Source organism: Odontesthes bonariensis, chromosome 3 (genome assembly GCF_027942865.1).
Source record: "Odontesthes bonariensis isolate fOdoBon6 chromosome 3, fOdoBon6.hap1, whole genome shotgun sequence".
Classification (NCBI taxonomy): domain Eukaryota; kingdom Metazoa; phylum Chordata; class Actinopteri; order Atheriniformes; family Atherinopsidae; genus Odontesthes; species Odontesthes bonariensis.
Window position 1 is genome coordinate 17,398,186 of NC_134508.1, and position 18,077 is coordinate 17,416,262.

An 18,077-nucleotide genomic window follows, 5' to 3' on the forward strand; every position below is an offset into this window, starting at 1 on the left:
ACATTTCCAAGGAAGAGCCGCCCTCAGGTAAAAAAGCTTTTGAGAAATTCCATGTGGGCAGATTCAAAGGACTTCCGCAACCAGTTTTACTCAGAGAAGTTACACATGGGTTCTGCAAGTGAGCATGTGCACTCATGAGATTAGGTGCACAGACATGTGTATGTATACCTTTTGTCCTTTATTGTTGTTTCTTTTGTGTCTATAAGGGCACTGCATGGCTAGCATCTGTATTGCTTAGCCACATCATATTGTACCCATACCTACTTTTTGTTCATTATACTGATGCTGCCCATGTTTTGTACAAAAAAAAACATGAAAAAAAAGAAGTTACACATGGGTTAATGATCAACCTTTTTTATCATTTCTGTTTCATGTCTGAGCAACGATAGGGTTCCTTTTTCAGGAATGACTGGATGACTGTCGATTGACAACATCTGTCACAGAAGCAGATTCAAGGAGGATTTATTAAATGCCCTGGCAAGCAGGGTATTTTATTTGCATTTACTATGAAAACATACAATGTCACACAAGATTAACTGAAGCACGGAGATTTCAGCATTTGCTGTTTTACTACACAAATGCACCCCCCATTATCAGTTTACCCTCTTTTTTTTTTTCTTTTTTGAGTTGGTACCAAGAAAAGTAGAGCAATAGACAGGAGAATCCTCTGCTTTCCGATCATTTGTCCGCTGAAACATGAAACACGCAGTAGAACCATCTTTACTAAATGCAATGCACAATAGTAAATGAACAGCAATTATGTGAGCTGAGGCCATTGACCGTGTCTTTACTGCTCTGCGTGGCAAACACTAGACAGGCCGGCTGTTTCTATAAATAGAGAAAACAAAAATAAAAAATATATATATATATATATATATATATATATATATATATAAAAAAGAAAAAAAATACAGAAATGAAAATGTTGGTTCTCTTCATGTGTCTCCTTAATTGGACATACATAGACCGGTGCTATACTGGTCAGCTAGGCCAAATTAAAGGTCCTCTGGTCTCAGTTTTCAGCCGTGCAGTAACTACTTGGCTCATGGTTTGACTGGAGAAAACATCTGGACGCTCATCACTCTGACCATCAGCAGCTCCATCGGGCTTATAAGCTTTATTTGTGTATTAATGATGTAGATCTACACACAGAAGCTAGAAAGATGTAAATATGTTTATCAAGACACTTCACTCTGGAAGAATACTTGTCTCAACTTGATCGGTATATCCATAAGCACTGGTGCAGATAAAAAAAACAGAAAAGAAAAATACCCCGTCTGTGTGAGACACAGGTGCAGACAAGTATACAAGCTCCAGTTATTGCTACATTGATGCGTGCCGATTTGAATCTCCGTCTACATACTTTAGTTGTTGCGCATGGTCTTATTTGAAGTTGGTCACCGAGTACTGAAGAACTTGTTGATCTTACATTGCTCTTTCAGCTAAAAAGTCACTCACGTATTCTTTGCACTTGTAAAACCTTTAAAAAAAAAAAAATGTATATATGTATATTGGTCTTACAGTCTGACACAGAGGCATTGGGAATATTTTACAAACTGGTGAAGAGGTTTTTCAGGTTTGAAACGCTGTCACCTTTATCCGTGATCAGTGTGGTGACAAAGCTGACTTACTTGAAATTTTACAGTCGGGCTCTTAGGTTATGTAATGTCCATGGCATTCCTGTAGAACAATGGTGCTTTTTACACACACTTCTCAATAAAGAGTGTTTCTGCTGTAACCAACAGCCGTGATTAGGTTTTACTAACATTTCAATAAATGTGCCCATGTCTTGCCCATCACCGAAATGGTATTTGGTGTTGTCTACCGTTTCTCTTAAAAAAGGGACCCGGTATTTGGAAAATCAATTCAAGACGACTGCTGAGTGGCAAACACTGTCTAAAAGGAATATGCCTATGCTCTTTCACAATCCATGAGCCAAGTTTCTTCCTAGGACTGAGATAAACCATTGAAGCACAAAGTGGATCACAACTGTTTTAATAAACCCCTCCAATCCCCTGGCCATATTCCACCTCACATCCACCTCCCCACCTCCTGCTCACAGTCCTTCCTAGGTGGGTGGGCTTTGAGGTTCTGTCTTTCAAAGTCCATGGTGGTAGTGGTGGTTGTGGTGGTTGTGGAGGGGTTTAACTCAGGGCTGAGCATCCCTCCCCCACACAGTGTGTTTGTTAAGATTGGAGTCCATAGAGTGGCTCGGCTTAAAGGGGGAAGAGGTGTCCTCTCACTCCTGAGCTATGCTCCTCAGGACGTACTTGACTGTGTAGGCAAATGCTGCAAAGCCTACAATCACAAACAGATTGGCTAGAGCCCCACCTAGGAGTCCATGGTTGCGATTGGCCTGCTGCAGGCCAGGGGCAGGGTTTGGACCCCCCACTGGCGCTGGTCCTCCATTGAGTGCTGGCAGGCCATAGTGAGCTTGTTGAGGGTCACCGTCAGGTACCACATCAGGTAAGGGGAGAGGCTGAGTGCGGGCGCTTAACTCCTCCTGGACCTTTTGTTTCTGCTTTATCTCCTGTTGGATGGGAATGGGAGAATATCAGCACCAAAGGACTGGAGAGTGAGTTTTGTGATAGTAAGTATATTAGTTAGTCATGGCCTCGTACTTACATCAACTACGTCAGGAAACAGTTCACAGAAAACTTTGTCTTTGAGGTTGAAGGCCAAGCTTTGGGCTGAGAGCTGTCTTTTCTAGAAAAACAAAAAGGCACATGAAATATCTCAATTATCACAAGCATTTCATGTCGGCACGCTTCATTTTACTCTCTTTTCCTTTTTTTTCCCCTAACTCACCGTGTAGTCAGAGGTCTCTATGCTTCCAAGGGTTGGTCCTTTCTCCACCATGAAGCTAAGCAAACCTGTAAGGATGGTGGAGACAGACCAAGCAGGGTTCCAAGTGTCCGGATGGAAGTCTGTGATGGACAAGCACAACCTGTGGAAAAACAGAGACGGTTACAGACCTGGGATCTGTTTCACAAAGCAGGTTCAACATACTCTGAGTCTATTCCTGAACTCTGAGTTGATCTACTCTGAGATAGAAAACCCTGAGTTTTCGGTTCCAGAAACGCTGATTTGAGTGAGTTTAATCAACTCTGAGTAGGTTCACCTTGAGTTTTGCATGTGCGCCACAACTTTAAAAAGCCAGCATCAATGGAGCCCCGATTCGACGAGTCACCATGGCAACGGGGAAGAGGAGGGGCTACGTTTTTCATCAACCTCGAATTGGAAATGCGCTCATACGGCGAGTTTCAACACGTTTTTTTAAATAAGTGCACCGCTGCAGCAGCAAAAGTGTAAGTTTAAATGTATTCCTTTGCAATCACAATAATATTACAGGGGAAAGCTGCTTGAATGGTAGCCCATTCATTTATTTCATTTAGGTGCAATCCCACAGGGGAGAAGCGCACTTGGCAGCAGCTTAAGATGAAATATAAAAACATTGTTCAAACAGGTGAGACCTCGGCATGGAGGTACCTCATTTTGATCATTTTTTACACTGTAAAATAAATATTACGTGGCTATTTCACTGTGCATTTATTTTATCACCAACATAATGTTGTTTTCACACACATAAATGTCTTCTCATATATATCATGTTCTGTTAAATAATTAAGCCTATTTAAACTAACACAGACTTCTACTGAGTCAACAGAAAGAAGGCAGATGCCCGTAAAACGGGTGGTGCCCAGCAACGCCACCTTGGAAGGCCAGTGGCTGAGGGAATCCCTGGAGGGAGTCCATCCCTGAGAGACACAAGTGTCTTTATAAAATATAATAGGCCTATATATATATCTTTTTTAAGCCTATTCATACAAATATTTATTTGTCTTTTATGTCTTTTTTTTCTGATGGTGCCGCTCAAAAAGATAATTGTCTGTAAATGCTAAAACATCTATGCGCGGTCTGATAACCCTCTCCCGACGAATATTTATTTCTCTGCGCAATAATGCTGCACCTTCATCCACGGGATCGTTGTCAAAAGGCCATGTTCGTGAAAAAAGTCGCCTCCTACTGTGCCTAATGGACTTCTAGAAGTAGAAGAACTCGCTCTGCTGACTGAATGAATGAGGAAATCAAATGGCGTGTGGCTGAAAGAGGGCGGAGACAGAGAGAAACTCGAGGTTTCTTGAATAAAACCTGGTCCAGACCAGGTTAGGTTCAGAGAGTCTGTTACTCCGGTAACTGACCGTGAGGTTAAGTTACCTCTCTTTGTGAAACAGGCTAGAGTTACCCCTCTTTCTCGGGGTTGAGTTACCTCCCTTTGTGAAACGGAAAACTCAGTTTCCCTCATTTCAGGGTTAATAAACTCAGAGTTATCACTAAACCTGCTTCGTGAAACGGACCTCTGATCTACAAAAGAAATCCGCTTTTTTTCCTCTCAAAATTTTTCAAAACCCGTATTCCAATCCAGTTGACAACAGTCTCCTTTCTTACCTTGTGTTACACTTAAATCTCCCATTTGGTGTTATCATATAGATACTGGGTGGTTTGAAAGGAAACTCCCGAGGAAATATTAGCTTCCCGTGATAATATCCTCCTAAGAAAATAAATAAAGTCAAAACCTTTCACACATCCAGACAAAAAACATTGCAAAGTTATGGCAGAAAATATGAGCCTGGCAGGGCTAACTTTGTAAGGAAACACTGATTAGAAAACATCATGATCATTCCCTTGTTTAAGTTTGCTTATTGGCAGAGATTAACAGATTTTACCTTCATATGGAGTTTTCTCAGGACCTCTTACGACATAGTGCCTACAGAAGTAGAAAAAGGTTGTCGGTTAATCAGCACAATTACTAGAGCTAACAGCTTTAATCCCAGTTAGCATTTATATATATGTGTGTGTGTGTGTGTGTGTGTGTGTGTGCTAACATTTCTTTAAAAGGTTGTAACAACCTTTAAATAAAAAATGTTTTTAACTTACAAAGATCAATTAAGATAACTCACACAGCTGGCAGAAAAAGTTATATCATGTCATTAATGAATCAAATCAATCTTCTTTAACATTAGATTATATGTTTATCTGTGTGAATGACGGTTATATAGCAATAAGATCCAACAAATGGAATTGCGGACACATAAGAACTAGAGGGACGTTAACAAAAGACGGACACAAAGATGGTTAACGCATCAACAGGAATGTCTACTACAGTTATCAGTGCACATTTCCTGAGAAAAGCCCTCCAGTTAAATTCCTTCTGACTTATGTCATTCAATATGAGAAAACCTATCCCGAATTCATTATTTTCCATGGAACATAGACCTGCAACATACAAGTTAATCTACATGGAAAAAATTAGGGGGATGGAAAATGAATGGGGACGGAAAAAAAAGGGCATTCTTCCACTCTTCCATGTTATCCCGTCTTACCTGAGGCACCACACTCAGTCACTTATTTAACAAGAGGTGACATTATTATACTCTTCAAACAAGTTCCTGCTATCAGTTTCAGATTTACCATGTGAGCCGTTACAGCCCGTAAAAGTGCACGTGTCCTTATACTGTGCATGTAATACAGTCACTGAGTGGTTAAAGGAAAAATTTATTATTTTCTTAATGCGTGAGCAGGTCACCAGACATAATCAATTGAGAAAAAGAAAAACGGTTATCTCCATCCACTCACATTCCATGACAGACAAAAAAAACAAACGTGCTTTTTCCATATAACGACTCACTGCTTCCAGATAAGTGTTCAAGGTCTGTGGAATGCACTGTCAGTAGCTTCAGTTTCGTTTTTTTCTGTGTCACTGCTGAATGTTTTGATGTAATTATTCAAATGCCGTGTGTAAGCTCCACTGTTGCAGAGACTGATATTTTACTTTGGTGTCATAAAGAAATTAAGATAAACCCATGGCAAAATATCCCCAGTTTATATAAGAAACTAGAGAGAGTAGCGGCTCCACATCTGTCCAGAACCATATTATGTATAGAGATAACTTGAAGGAGGAATCTTATTATTTATATATATATATATATATATTTATTATTATTATTTGCCCTTGTTATGGAAATTAATCTTCCTTAGATGTCTTGGGTGACTGATCTAAATTTCTGATAAATAATGACTTTAAGAAACACTACAATAATTTTGTGAAGAGCGAAGCAGAAAACTTTGCACCACCGATGTTTGTGGGTTACACACACATTAAGAGAATAAAATGTATGCCCGTTAACTGAGGGGGCCACGCAGGGAGGTGAACTAAATGCATTTTAAAATGTTCACCATATGAACACAAACAAGAGTTCAATTTCAGCTGATTCTTTTTTTTTTTTTAAACAGCTGAATATTTAGAATAAACCACGGTTTTGACTTTGTTCATATGAGATCTCTTTTTAAGCATTCTTACCTCTGTTGATAACAACACACACCAGTCCCAGTTAGAGCACTGAATTGAAAGCCATTTTCTTAGAAGTAGGCAATGTGAGGATAGAGATCTTACCATTCTAGGATGTTGGAGGGGAGAGGCTCAGCACAGATGTAAGGCACCGGGTCTTTCTTTATCCTGAGGTAATCCTGCTTAAGTCGCTGAGTGGCTGTAGTCGGAGCTCTCTTATTCCCGGTGTTGTTCATCTGACAGTGAAAGGACATGCATAAGAGATACACAGATACTTATTTTAGTAACTGTCACTGCTGCACCATTATAACCACACAATCATCCAGCATACTTAAAGCAAAACACGTCCTTTCCATACTGTGAAAATGTCAACTCTGGATCAATTTTTTTATACTGTTGCTCTGTGTCTGACACTTGGGTATTCGCACGGCTTTTGTGAGACCCAACTAGTTAAACTTCACAATAAAAGACTGAATAACATCAATACAGATTACAACATATGGGGCTAGGATGCCACTTACTTGGGCAAAGTTACGTAACTGTTGTTTTTGCTTGGAGCAAACTTTGCCTGCAACCAGCACTCTCACCTGTTAACGAAGGATGAAGGGTTGTAGAGCTATGAATATAATATATATATATATTTATTTATTGTGTAAGTAGGGCTGGGCGATAAAACGATAACGATAGCTATCGAGGAATAACTTTTCCTCGATATGAAACATGGTCAATATACTTTTTTTTTTTTCAATACGAATGGCCAATGACAACGAGAGTTGCGCCGCGCTTAACCAATCACGTGGCTGGAATAGAGCCATCCCAGTAGCTTGTCGTGGCGTGTTTGTTTGTGCTGCTGCAGCCGTATAAAAAAGAAAATGAGTGCTCCCTCGGAAGAAACAGCACAAGGCGTAAGGGATGACATTGTTGATAAGAAGGGTCCAAAAAGTATGGTGGTGTGGAGGATTTTTTGGAAGTCCAACATGAAACAGAGTAGCGTGCACTGCAAATTATGCCGAGCGCGTGTTCCGACAAAGACAGGGAATACCACTAATCTTTTTCATCACCTGAAGCGGCACCACCCGTTTGAGCACAGAGAATGCAAACTTTTTTTGATTAGTTGACCGGTCAGATATAGGATTTTAATTTAAAATACCTGTTCTGTATTTATCTGAAACAGTTGTATTGTGTTACATGTCACGTTAAACTTTGACAAAAAATAAACATTTAATCAAAAATTAACCTTATGATATCTTCAAATCTCAATTAATAGGGAACATTTAAAATTCACAAAATAGTGATTTGTTTTATATTGTGATATATATCGACATCGACTGACAAAAATAATATATCGGGATATAACTTTTTCACATATCGCCCAGCCCTAATTGTAAGTATAGGTCATCTTAACACAGGGATGCAGTAATGCATTAACAGTCCCAGATATTGTTCCAAATTAAAAATGTAGAGAGCAGGTTCGGTGGATTATCAGGATTACTTTGATGCTGCATTTAAATAACTGAGTAATTCTGAGAAGTGGTCCCTTTAATAGTATACAATACAGTTTTCTTTCCTCTTCTTTTATTTTCCTCGTTTGATACAGGATACAGAAAGAGTCCGTTGGCTGTCTGTCTGTTTACAGTTCATCTGAAAAGGAACTGTTTAACTTGGCAAATGCAAATAGGAGCCAATATTTACATTTCAAAGCGTTTTTCATTGTAATTTCACTCACCCAAAATTTTATTTTGTTTGTTTGTTTTCCACGTATGTAGCTGCTCTATATACCTGCTAATATTGTCAACTATTATCGAAGCGATTAAGAGGAGTGAAGAGTGTGTTCGCGGGCAGCAATAATTTGTCTACAAGAGGCTAATCAAAAGTACGATACTGTATAAAGTAATGAACTCTTGTGTTTTGCTTGGACCTGTATTCTACAGTTAAGTTGGCAAATAAATACAGCTGGTAAGAAGGCTCAAGGTTAAAACTATTTATCCGTACTCAACGACAGTGTAACTTTGTAACTGTAACCTGCTTTGATACATTTTATCTTATTGTCTGGCATTCTACTTTTTCTAATTCATCATTCTCTTCTCTGCATTCGTGACTGAAGTGGTTTTCTTTTGTATGATCTCATAAAGTTACACTGATGATGCATAATGAACCGACTTGCCTGGAGTAAAGGTTAAAACTGTGGATTTTTTTAGTATTAGTCATTCAGTAGTAGTTTTAGACTACGGTTTGTGACAAGATAAATGACTGGCATGCCAGTTTAGTTTAAAAGTACTTTCGATTGTCTATTTATTTGAAAGTCCCTAGAAATCATAATGAAGAAAATGCACCTCAGCCTACAGACCTACTGTCAAGTGGTTAACAGCTGTCAAGTAATCAACAGTACGTGCACTTTAACAGTGTTTTAAGCGTGTCAGAATCACTTCCTTGTACACAGGGTGCTACTTAACGCAACTTATTTAGCTGAGGCTAATCCACTATACGGCAAGCTAGGCTAATGTTAAATCTGTGACTTTCTGGACAGATCGATAAGTGAGCCAGCTCGACATCGAACAGTGATCCAACCACGGACTTTAAACATACATTTCAGACTAATTTCAAACTTCAGAGTGACATCACTCGTGGGTGACTACTTTTTAAATCACGGTATCTGCAGTCTGCTAAGACAGGCTCGCTATACAAAGCTACATGGCTAAAGCTAAGACAGCGCAGCCGGTAAAACGTTGTGTATCGGCACTGTTAGCTAACGGCTAACGCAGGCCATTGCTAACTGTGCTAAGCCTCCTAGCTTTAGCAGGGGCTACCAGGAACAGCTCTGATACCAACGAAAGCTGCCCTCCCACATCTCTCTAATTTACAAACATGGGGCATGTAATGTAGACGTACCTCTTCGGAGACCCCAGTGAAAATATATGTTCGTGACCGGACACGAAATAAGGTTGTAGTTTATGTTGACAAACCCCAAACCAATAAGACGATGACACCAACGTCGATTTAGCTATCGCCAACTGGAGGAACAGTTACACTTCCGGTTTTCTTCTTCATCCGTTGTTGAAACGGGATTTGGAAAGAAGCTTACTGTCACCAGCGGATACAGAATGCCATGCCTTATTCCAAGTCTTTAGGCTGCAGCACACTATCAAATAAATATGGTTGCCTCAGAGTAAAAATGTTTAGTCTCCTTACATTTGTAGTAGATGTATCCCTGCTAACCACGGGGGGACAAATTTGAGTCCTCTGTGGCTCTTATTCCTCTTCAACCCCCCGAGAGGTCCGACAGCTTCATGGAAGTTCTTGTTGCTATCTTTATTTAATACAAAATGCTCAAATAAAAGATACTGAACAAAAACATTCCACAAGACGTTTTAAAGCCGTTTATTTTTGCCACCATTAAATGTAAAATACAGTTGAAAATCCTTTTATCAGAAATGTATGGTAATCGTAAAAATGGAAAATTAAAAAAAAACATTACATTAAATGTGCACTTCAGTAAACTTAAACATCAGTTTTATTTTACTCATCACAGAGAGTATGACTAAGTCTGTTAAAACATTTGCATAATGTTCTCTTTAGCTTACTTTTGTCCAAAAAAAAGACAGAGATCACTTAATTGGGGTTATTTTGGCCTGGGATATTTAAAGTTTTAATGGACATGGAGTAATGGCAAATGCAGGTTCCAGAACTTGACAACACCTTTTGACCATTGGCAGCAGTTTTTTCTTTTTTTTTTTTTTACTACAAAGTAACCAATGAAGGGGCATAGTAGTGGTGGTCACTACGTCTCCTTGCAACAGCTGAACTGTACGCTCCTTCTCCTCAACTTCTCGGGCTGTAGAGACGCGAGGACAGAAAACTCGCGAAAGACGTCAGCACAGGAGAAGTTACCTGTAACAGGGATATCGAAGTCAGGGAGTTTGTCACACGAAAGGGCACTATGGAGTCAGACCAAAATACCAGCTGAGCATTCTCAGCATATATGTCATGAAGGTCATTATCAGCCAAATATTACTGCAATCTGCAGTGGCCCATTTTCCAATATTTGTAAAGAAAGAGCAGAAAATATATTTTCATGCACCCTTGAAAGAGAAAAACCCACAAAGTATAGCCGAATCGTGGAGTGGAGCTCCAACAGTCTTGCTCATAACACATAGAAGTGAACCTTTTTTTATCTCTTCAAATAGGAGCCATGATAAGTTTGTAGCAAATGAAGAACAAGCAGGAAAGTAGAGGTGAGAATTCTGCCCGTTTTACTCTTTGTATCATACGTTGGATACATTTAACAATCTGAAATGTTTTGCCTTACCTTCCCCCTCTAACGGGATGTTTGTTGCATTTTGTGTGAGGTCAAACTTACAGTTTACACACATTTTCGAGGACATTTCCAGAAGGCAGTATATTCCACAAAAGAAAAATTGCGCATTATTCTTGGTTTTTCTAAAAAAAAAAGAAAAATTTGATCTCATAAACCTTAATTAGCTTGTTAGAGCGAAGATTTGCTCACAATCAGGAGCAATGGGCTCCTCAAAGTAGATGCCTGTAAGATAGCAAATCCTCTTTAGATGGTAGTTTCCTTAGTCTGTCGTCTAAGAGACAGCGATTATCTAGAATGACAGAGGTCACGTTGAGGTCTGGAATACCAAGAAAAATATTATTTTCGCGTGGTATTGTTAGAAAGAGAAATCAAAGCACTTGTTTGATGGTAGCAGGACTCTGTTAAGATATTTAAACCCTGGAGTTGTGATACTCTGCTTCACTGTGCAGCCACATCAGCAAAATAAGATCTTTGTGGGTAAGGGTAAGATGGCCAAATAATGCCACAGATCCGGTCGCCTTTTTTGAGTGGACAGAAATCTTCCAAACAAAAAAGGGAAAGCCGCTGAAATACAAGCTGTGGTTAAAGGGAGTGTCACAGGAAGCCTATGCAGGGTGCCCTTTTTTCTCGTTTGTCATTTAGAAACTGTAAAAAGTTTAAATAAAAAAAAAAATTAAAGATATTGGCTAAAATATTAGAGAAACATATCATCTTTAACTGTATGCCTTTTGGAGATCAGGTCATGTTTTACTCAATCATTCACAGAAATTTTGAGCAGGGTGCCCAAACTTTTGTTCATCTCTTTTCATTTTGAAATAACGCAAACAGTGTGAAAAGTGCATTATAGTTGCCTTAGAACATCTATTTGAGGAATATATTCTGGCATGGATTTTCTTTCTGATATGTCATATGTCGAAGCAGTGGAAAAGGTTCACAGCGTTAAAATGGCTCCAAATATTGTCTCAAAGAGAAAGTTCAACAAAAAGCACAGCAGACCAAGAGGCCTGAATGATCACTCCCAACCACCAGAGCAGAAAGAATCCGTGTCACACGAGTTCTAAGACAGCCCAGGACACTTCACTCACTCTATCCCGCATATCCTTGTGTTTAACTGTCCTGCTGCCAGTTGCAACCCCTGTGGTAACAAAAGCAATGATATGTCAGACAGTGTTTTATCTCCTCATTGGTTGACCTTGGGTTAACTTGAAAAATTAGGCATTTCCGGCACATGACTTAAGTGAAGGCATCACGGTCCTCGTCACACACTCAAAACACTGAATCATTCAGGGTATTGTGTCCCTGCTGCTGGCTTGAAGCTGAAGTAGACGGGGGGGGGGGTTCTCATGTGTACACCTCAGTTGTATTCACTGACTTGAAAGTTCAAATTTTATTGCTATGAAAAGTTTGTCAACCACCAAAAGTGAGACCACACCAAACTGCATTAAAGAAAAGAAAGAAGGAAAAAAAAAAAAACATTGTCCCAACATCTGTGAATATTTCAACAACTCTAGATTTCAGTGAACTGAAAATAGCCCAAATGATCTAACTGATAATTTACAGACACTATTTTCTACAAAAGGCAATGTTGGGAGAATGTTACACTGAACTGATGAGACAGGGAACAGAAATGAGAGCAAGAAGCAGGAAGCAGGGTTAGCTTATCAAGAATCTAAGTTTTATTTTATGCATTGTTGTCTTTTTTTTTTTTTCATCTAGACAAGGAAGAAAGTATTCCAAAGATATTTATATATCAGCAAACAGAAGAATGCCTCAGAGTTCTTCACAATTGTGTTGCAGATCTGCCTGACGGGTTGTTTTCTTTTTAGAAACAATAGAAAGACAAACATAAAACAGATCAGACAGTCGGGGTTCGTGACTGAGCACTGGGAAGCAGGCAGTTGGCATTCAGTTAAAACACACAAGTGTATTATTTACAGCATGTTTGCTTTGAACAGCACCATTAACCACTCCTAAGTCAATACACATAATGGACACAACATTTAATACTTCCACGAGGGTGATGGCCCCTCAGCAGTTTGGTCACAGTAGCTTCACATCACCTGCTAGACTGGTTCTACTTGCAGTACACTGAACTATTGCATCTATCAGGTAAAAGTCACATTCCTGTAACCTCGTTCAAATATGTGGGTACATCAAAAGTTTTTCTACCGCTCCGTCACTCCACAGCGCATGGTAAGACTATTCAGTATCTACACTTTCCCTTTCAAAAAGTCTTTGGCAGAGGAAAATAACAACATTTAATAGGGAACAAAAAAAAGAAATCACTGAAGTCAGACATGAGATGTTCACCACAAATTTGGTCTGTGGATGAAAGAATGGCACAGAGGTGGAGACAGGATACCAGAGGAGTCGAGGTGGTACATGCCAATGCCGCAGGCCCGCACCGCACAAAGTGAACTGATTTTTCAAAAATATTTTGCATTGCTAACACAGCAAACAAAGTTAAATTTCAGAGAATACTGTGCGCACTAATCAGCCATGAAAGCCTAATAGGACACATACTTTAACCATACTATAATAAAAAAGTGTTCCATGACCTCAATATAGATATGGAAATATGAACGAGTATTTACAGGGAAAAAAGGTGTGCTGAAACACTCCCAAGTCACTTGTCTGCAGTAAATGGCAGTGCACAGAAGTAGGTAACGTTGAGATTTAAGTGCAGTCTTTTTACACACTGCATTCCAAGGATTCCTACTCTAGTTCCTCTGCATTTAAACTTTACACATTAGCAACCAACGAATGGCAGCAATTTCACACAACACCCACATTTAAGTAGGCTTTCCATTCAAAAGCTTGTGAAATTCATCAAAAAGCTGCATATTTCAACTGCCAGTAATTGAACTCAAGCAATCTAAGGCCATTCCACAGAGAAACTGCATACGTTAAGCCAACTAAAGTCCTCTCATAAACTCCAAGTGATGTTTTTGGATTAAAATGACAATCATTAACATATATGCAGATGAAAACTGCAATCAAAAATGCATTGCACTGGTCCTCTGGGTTGATAAATAAAATGACAAGAACAATGTAAAAACAAACTAAAAATGAACTAAATTATAATACTGAATATGGGAAAAGTGCACAGTTTTATCCTTTACACAATGTAATATATCCCATTATTTAACTCCTCCTCTCAGTATTCTTTGACACATGCACTCGTTTGCTCTCATATTCATTCACTCACTCTTCACATCACAAAGTATCTTACACAGCAGGCGAGGGGCTCTTTCCCACAAGCCCTTCAGTATTTTTTGTCACAGTAAACTACTCTACCACCTCCAATGTAGCTTGTCAGTTACTCTTTTTCATCTTGTAACAGAACAATAACTTTTTTTTTTTCACCTCATGCCACAGTACACAGTTTCTAAATGTCTAAATATGTCTATTTACATCTCTGGTCAAGAAGAGATGGGTAAGCTGGATGTCACACAGATGGTCTGGATAGAGGGTAGAGGGTTAAAGTTAGTGAGATTCTTCAGATGTAAGAGCTGTCAGCAAACATTAGATATTTGCCCTCATCAAGAGGTTAAACCACATTATGGCAAGTTAAAAGATAACCCCGTAAGCAAAACACCAAAAAGCAGATGTAGTTTTACTGTGTATAGCTAGTAGTAGCATAGGTGGTGTCAAGTAATAACAAGCAGAGACACAGTGCTGATGCAGAAAATGGGGGGTGGTGACTATTGTCAGTAGAGTTAGAAAGTTCCATCAGGGGTCTCCCTATGACACGGTGCATCTCACAGTCACCTTCTCTCCTCACACGCCTTGTTTGCAAGAAGTTTCCGATATGCCTTGATCTACAGAAGCAACAGGCTGGAGATCAGTGCCTAGGGGGTAACTTCAACAATTATGCTAGGTTCTTAGCAAGGAGGAATAAGAGCACGAACTATGCCCTCAGGAACAGAAGCGATCACTAGCTTTCGTCTATCGTGAGGCAGATGAATTCCTGGATGCATTTCCTATACTGCTGCTCAGTGGGGCTGCTGCTGGGGTATTGACCTGGTTGCCCCAGCGGAGCATCCGCCTCACGCATCTCCTCGTTCATCCGTGCCAGACGCAACCTAGAGAAGAGATGCAATGAAGGATACATATTAAAAATGATATTAGATATATTAGACATATTAATGAGAATTAATAGGCAAATTCAGTAATCAAGACGGTCTGCTGTGTAGTGTCAAAGTATTAAATGACTCTGTCAAATAGTTATGATGACAACTTAACTGACTGCATTGCTTTTTGTTGATGTTTTGGAGTGGCTTATTGCTTGTTCAACAAAAGGATTAAGAAAAACACTTCTTCCCTATCAGCTAGTTTTGCTTTGACGCAGAGTAATCTTAATGGTGGAATGGTGAAAATGCGTGCATGTCAATAAGAAGCAACACAAAGGAAGTGGATAATCTCACAGGGTAACAATGTCTGCGTTGGCAGCCTGGACAGCGATACTGAGAGGATCGTGACCCTGCTCATCCACTTCCGTCTGCGATGCTCCTCTCTTCAGGAACAGACACACCTGACTATACAAATCAAGACAAACGAGAAAGAGCTTCATTAAACCCGTCAAGCAGCAGAACATGTGCCAGTCACTCAGACTGCATCATAGATCACATGAATAGGACACTAAAGTGACCCAAGTCACACAACTGCCACCATTGCCATCATCAGACACAGGTTGGGACATAAACAGGAGACTGTCAAAGTTGCGGAAGACAATTCATGACTTGTTTTTCTTATTTCTTGGAATCTCATACCCAGTGTGCCCCAGGTAGGTTGCGTGGTGCAGCGGGCCTCTGCCTCTCATGTCCCTCTGATTCACATCTGCTCCATTCTGTAGCAAGAACTCACAAGCTATCAAAGAGCCCTGGAAGAAGCAAAGACACAGACAGTTGTTTCTTTAGTAAACTGTCAAAGTGAGGTATAACTTGGGGCTGCTTAACATCACTGAAGCCAGTTTTTTTGTTTGGTTCTTTGCTGTCAGAACATTAAAGAAGAGGTAGAGTCATGCACTATGTCAAAGTAGCCAAGCTGTTTGGGTGAAGGCTTTTCCTTGTTTGTAATCGTTTATGATTGTCTGTCTAATTTTTAACCCCAAATAATAACCTGAGAGCAATAAAAAGTCATAAATGTAATCATTCGCTTCACACTCCCCATAGCTAAAGATCTAAACAGGCTGCACAGTTTCTCACCCCGACCACAGCCTGAATGAGGGGCGTTTTTCCCTCCTCCTCCTCACTGGCAGCATGCACATCAGCACCATGTGCCAACGCTTCCGCCATGAGTGGCAAGTTGTGGAGACGGGACGATCGGTAGAGCAGCGCCCCGGGGTGTAGCTCTCTTGGGTCCTCGGGGTCTGAAGACACCTCCTGTTCAATCTCCACCTCACCACTGGAGGACTCCTCTGACTCCTCATCTGCGGGTGAGCAACGGGAACAGGACAACAATATTGAACAAAACATATTGTCATTTAATAACACTGGTCATTGTAACAACTATTTAGGCCACCTATGTTCTTTACATAATTCATATTAATACACAGCGAGTTTTATTTGAACTGTTTTTATGTGGCAGTGTGTATCAGAGTGTCACTGACACTGTAAGTATTTCACACCAGCACTCTTCTTACCTTCCTCTGTTACACTGTCCACCACTGCGCCAAAAACTAGGATGTCTGTGCTTCCGTCAGTACTTCCTCCCAAGCCACTGTCGCTGCTTAGACCTGCAGGGCCAAGCATCGCCAAGCCGCGGACACGTTAGTCTTTACCAGGCACAACCCCCATCCTTTCTAATCATTATCAGGAACAAACTGCACAACCCAAGAACGTGCCACTATCACTGGTAGCATGGCACAGTTCATAAAAAAAACATGCGACTAACCGAGTTTAGTCAAGGAGATCTAAATCCTTCCTCCCATCTCCCAGTAATCTTGAAAGTGCATTACATTTGTCTGAGGTGACCGTGTTGTGGACTTACTGCGAGGGCCGGAGCCAGTGTCGAAGTAAGAGAAGAGTGAGTCCAGCTCATCTGGACAGAACAGGGAGTCCCGCCGAAATTTTGCTGCAGCCGCTGCAGAAATACAGACGATCAGATAGAGATTTCACGCTGTGCTTCATGGTGTGCTGGTTCCAGCTAATAGTGAGCACACTGGGATTACACAGGAGATAATTCTCTGCACTGACCTGCTGTGAGGTTTGCAGGTGAGGCGCTACCAGGCTCGTAGCGGTGGTATTTCCTGTGGGCCTTGTTGGGGGCCCGAACTGAACTGTTGTGTCGCCGGCACTTCTTCACCGTCCATGGGCGGGACTTCCTCTCTCCCACCACCAATGCCTCACCCCCACTCATCTTCTTCAGGAAGCGTTTCTCCACATATTTAGACTTGATCCAGGCTTCTTTCACCTGCCTGGAGGGAGATCATCAGAACATTTATGTTATTTGCAAAGTCCTTAGTAAAATAAAATATTGAAAGACAGGTATTACCAGGGATTATACCCCCCCCCCCCCCCCCCCCCCCCCTCGCCGGCAGGATAAATAAAGACCACTCAGAATCAAAATCTGATTAGAAGAATTGCAAGACCATGAAAATAATCAGAAAAATTCATTAAAAGACTTACCTTGAACTGGAGGGTCCAGGTTTCCTCACTCCCAGTTCCTCACAGGCTCCCTCGTAAATCTGGTTGATCACAGTGTTTCCCAACTCACACATCAGCTACATACAAGAAAAAGAAGAAAAAAGACAAAGACGAGACATATTTGAGAAAGGACGCGAACACATTGAAAGAGAGCAATTAAAACTGTAGCGGTGTTGTGATGTACTTAAGTAATAAATAATATATGAAGGATAAGCTGTAAGCGAGGGTGCTTTTGGAGACGCACCTTGAGTAATTCTGGCTCCCACGAGTCTAACGTCAGTGAACGCACTTTAGAGAAGTGGACGCCTAAACTCCTGAAAGAGACAAGAAGAAAAAGGGAGAAAAGACATAAAGCAAGTGAAGTAAAGGAACAGTTTTTCTTGAGGAACAAGACTTGAGCTTATTTTCCCTTTTCTCACTTTCATTAAAGCTGAACGGGCTGGCAGATATCATTGTTTCCCCGCACCCAGGAAGTCTTTAAAAAGTCTTCCAACTTAAACATCCACATTACGGAATTTAAATCAAATATGGAATGTCATGTGAAAGAAGCATGCACATCAGCTCAGGAATCTCTGCTCTGACTGATTTGTCTCCAGAATTATCTCCATCTAATACACGAGGAAAGCTTTCCATGACTTCATCTTGAACTGGACTAATTAAACGGCATGACTTTCCTTCAAACAACAAACTAAACAAACTAGCTAAACAAGTTTAGATGGAAATATGTTTAAACATGATACAACAGCTCTTCTATTGCTCAGTTTCA

At 40.4% G+C, this 18,077-nt stretch overlaps 2 protein-coding genes across 2 annotated transcripts in view; both read right to left on the reverse strand.

The window, feature by feature from the left end:
- Window positions 1-461: 461 nt before the first annotated feature.
- ube2j2 (ubiquitin-conjugating enzyme E2, J2 (UBC6 homolog, yeast)) lies at window positions 462-9,383 on the reverse strand. The gene is made up of 7 exons (XM_075460593.1): window positions 9,239-9,383; window positions 6,455-6,585; window positions 4,728-4,768; window positions 4,450-4,552; window positions 2,809-2,947; window positions 2,626-2,706; window positions 462-2,530 (listed from the first exon to the last, which is right to left on the reverse strand). Exons 2-7 carry the CDS (start codon window positions 6,583-6,585, stop codon window positions 2,240-2,242), a joined length of 786 nt encoding a protein of 261 aa, XP_075316708.1. The 5' UTR covers window positions 9,239-9,383; the 3' UTR covers window positions 462-2,239.
- A 329-nt stretch (window positions 9,384-9,712) lies between these two features.
- Window positions 9,713-18,077, reverse strand: part of LOC142376908 (arf-GAP with coiled-coil, ANK repeat and PH domain-containing protein 3-like) — a 50,444-nt gene continuing 42,079 nt past the window's right edge. The window contains exons 16-25 of the mRNA XM_075460594.1: window positions 17,556-17,625; window positions 17,294-17,388; window positions 16,862-17,082; window positions 16,655-16,748; window positions 16,309-16,409; window positions 15,872-16,095; window positions 15,437-15,546; window positions 15,092-15,202; window positions 14,688-14,749; window positions 9,713-10,237 (exon numbers count right to left, since the gene is read on the reverse strand). Coding sequence (XP_075316709.1) covers window positions 10,128-10,237; window positions 14,688-14,749; window positions 15,092-15,202; window positions 15,437-15,546; window positions 15,872-16,095; window positions 16,309-16,409; window positions 16,655-16,748; window positions 16,862-17,082; window positions 17,294-17,388; window positions 17,556-17,625 — 1,198 coding nt within the window. The 3' untranslated portion in view covers window positions 9,713-10,127. The remainder of the gene's footprint in view (window positions 10,238-14,687; window positions 14,750-15,091; window positions 15,203-15,436; window positions 15,547-15,871; window positions 16,096-16,308; window positions 16,410-16,654; window positions 16,749-16,861; window positions 17,083-17,293; window positions 17,389-17,555; window positions 17,626-18,077) is intronic.

Excerpts from the sequence above, each read along its gene's own strand:
- ube2j2 (XM_075460593.1), bottom strand. The coding sequence starts at position 6,585 with ATGAACAACACCGGGAATAAGAGAGCTCCGACTACAGCCACTCAGCGA. Across the intron at positions 4,553-4,727 it reads TGAGAAAACTCCATATGAAG|GAGGATATTATCACGGGAAG; the intron begins GTAAAATCTGTT and ends TTATTTTCTTAG. Across the intron at positions 2,948-4,449 it reads AGATTTAAGTGTAACACAAG|GTTGTGCTTGTCCATCACAG; the intron begins GTAAGAAAGGAG and ends GTTTTTCCACAG.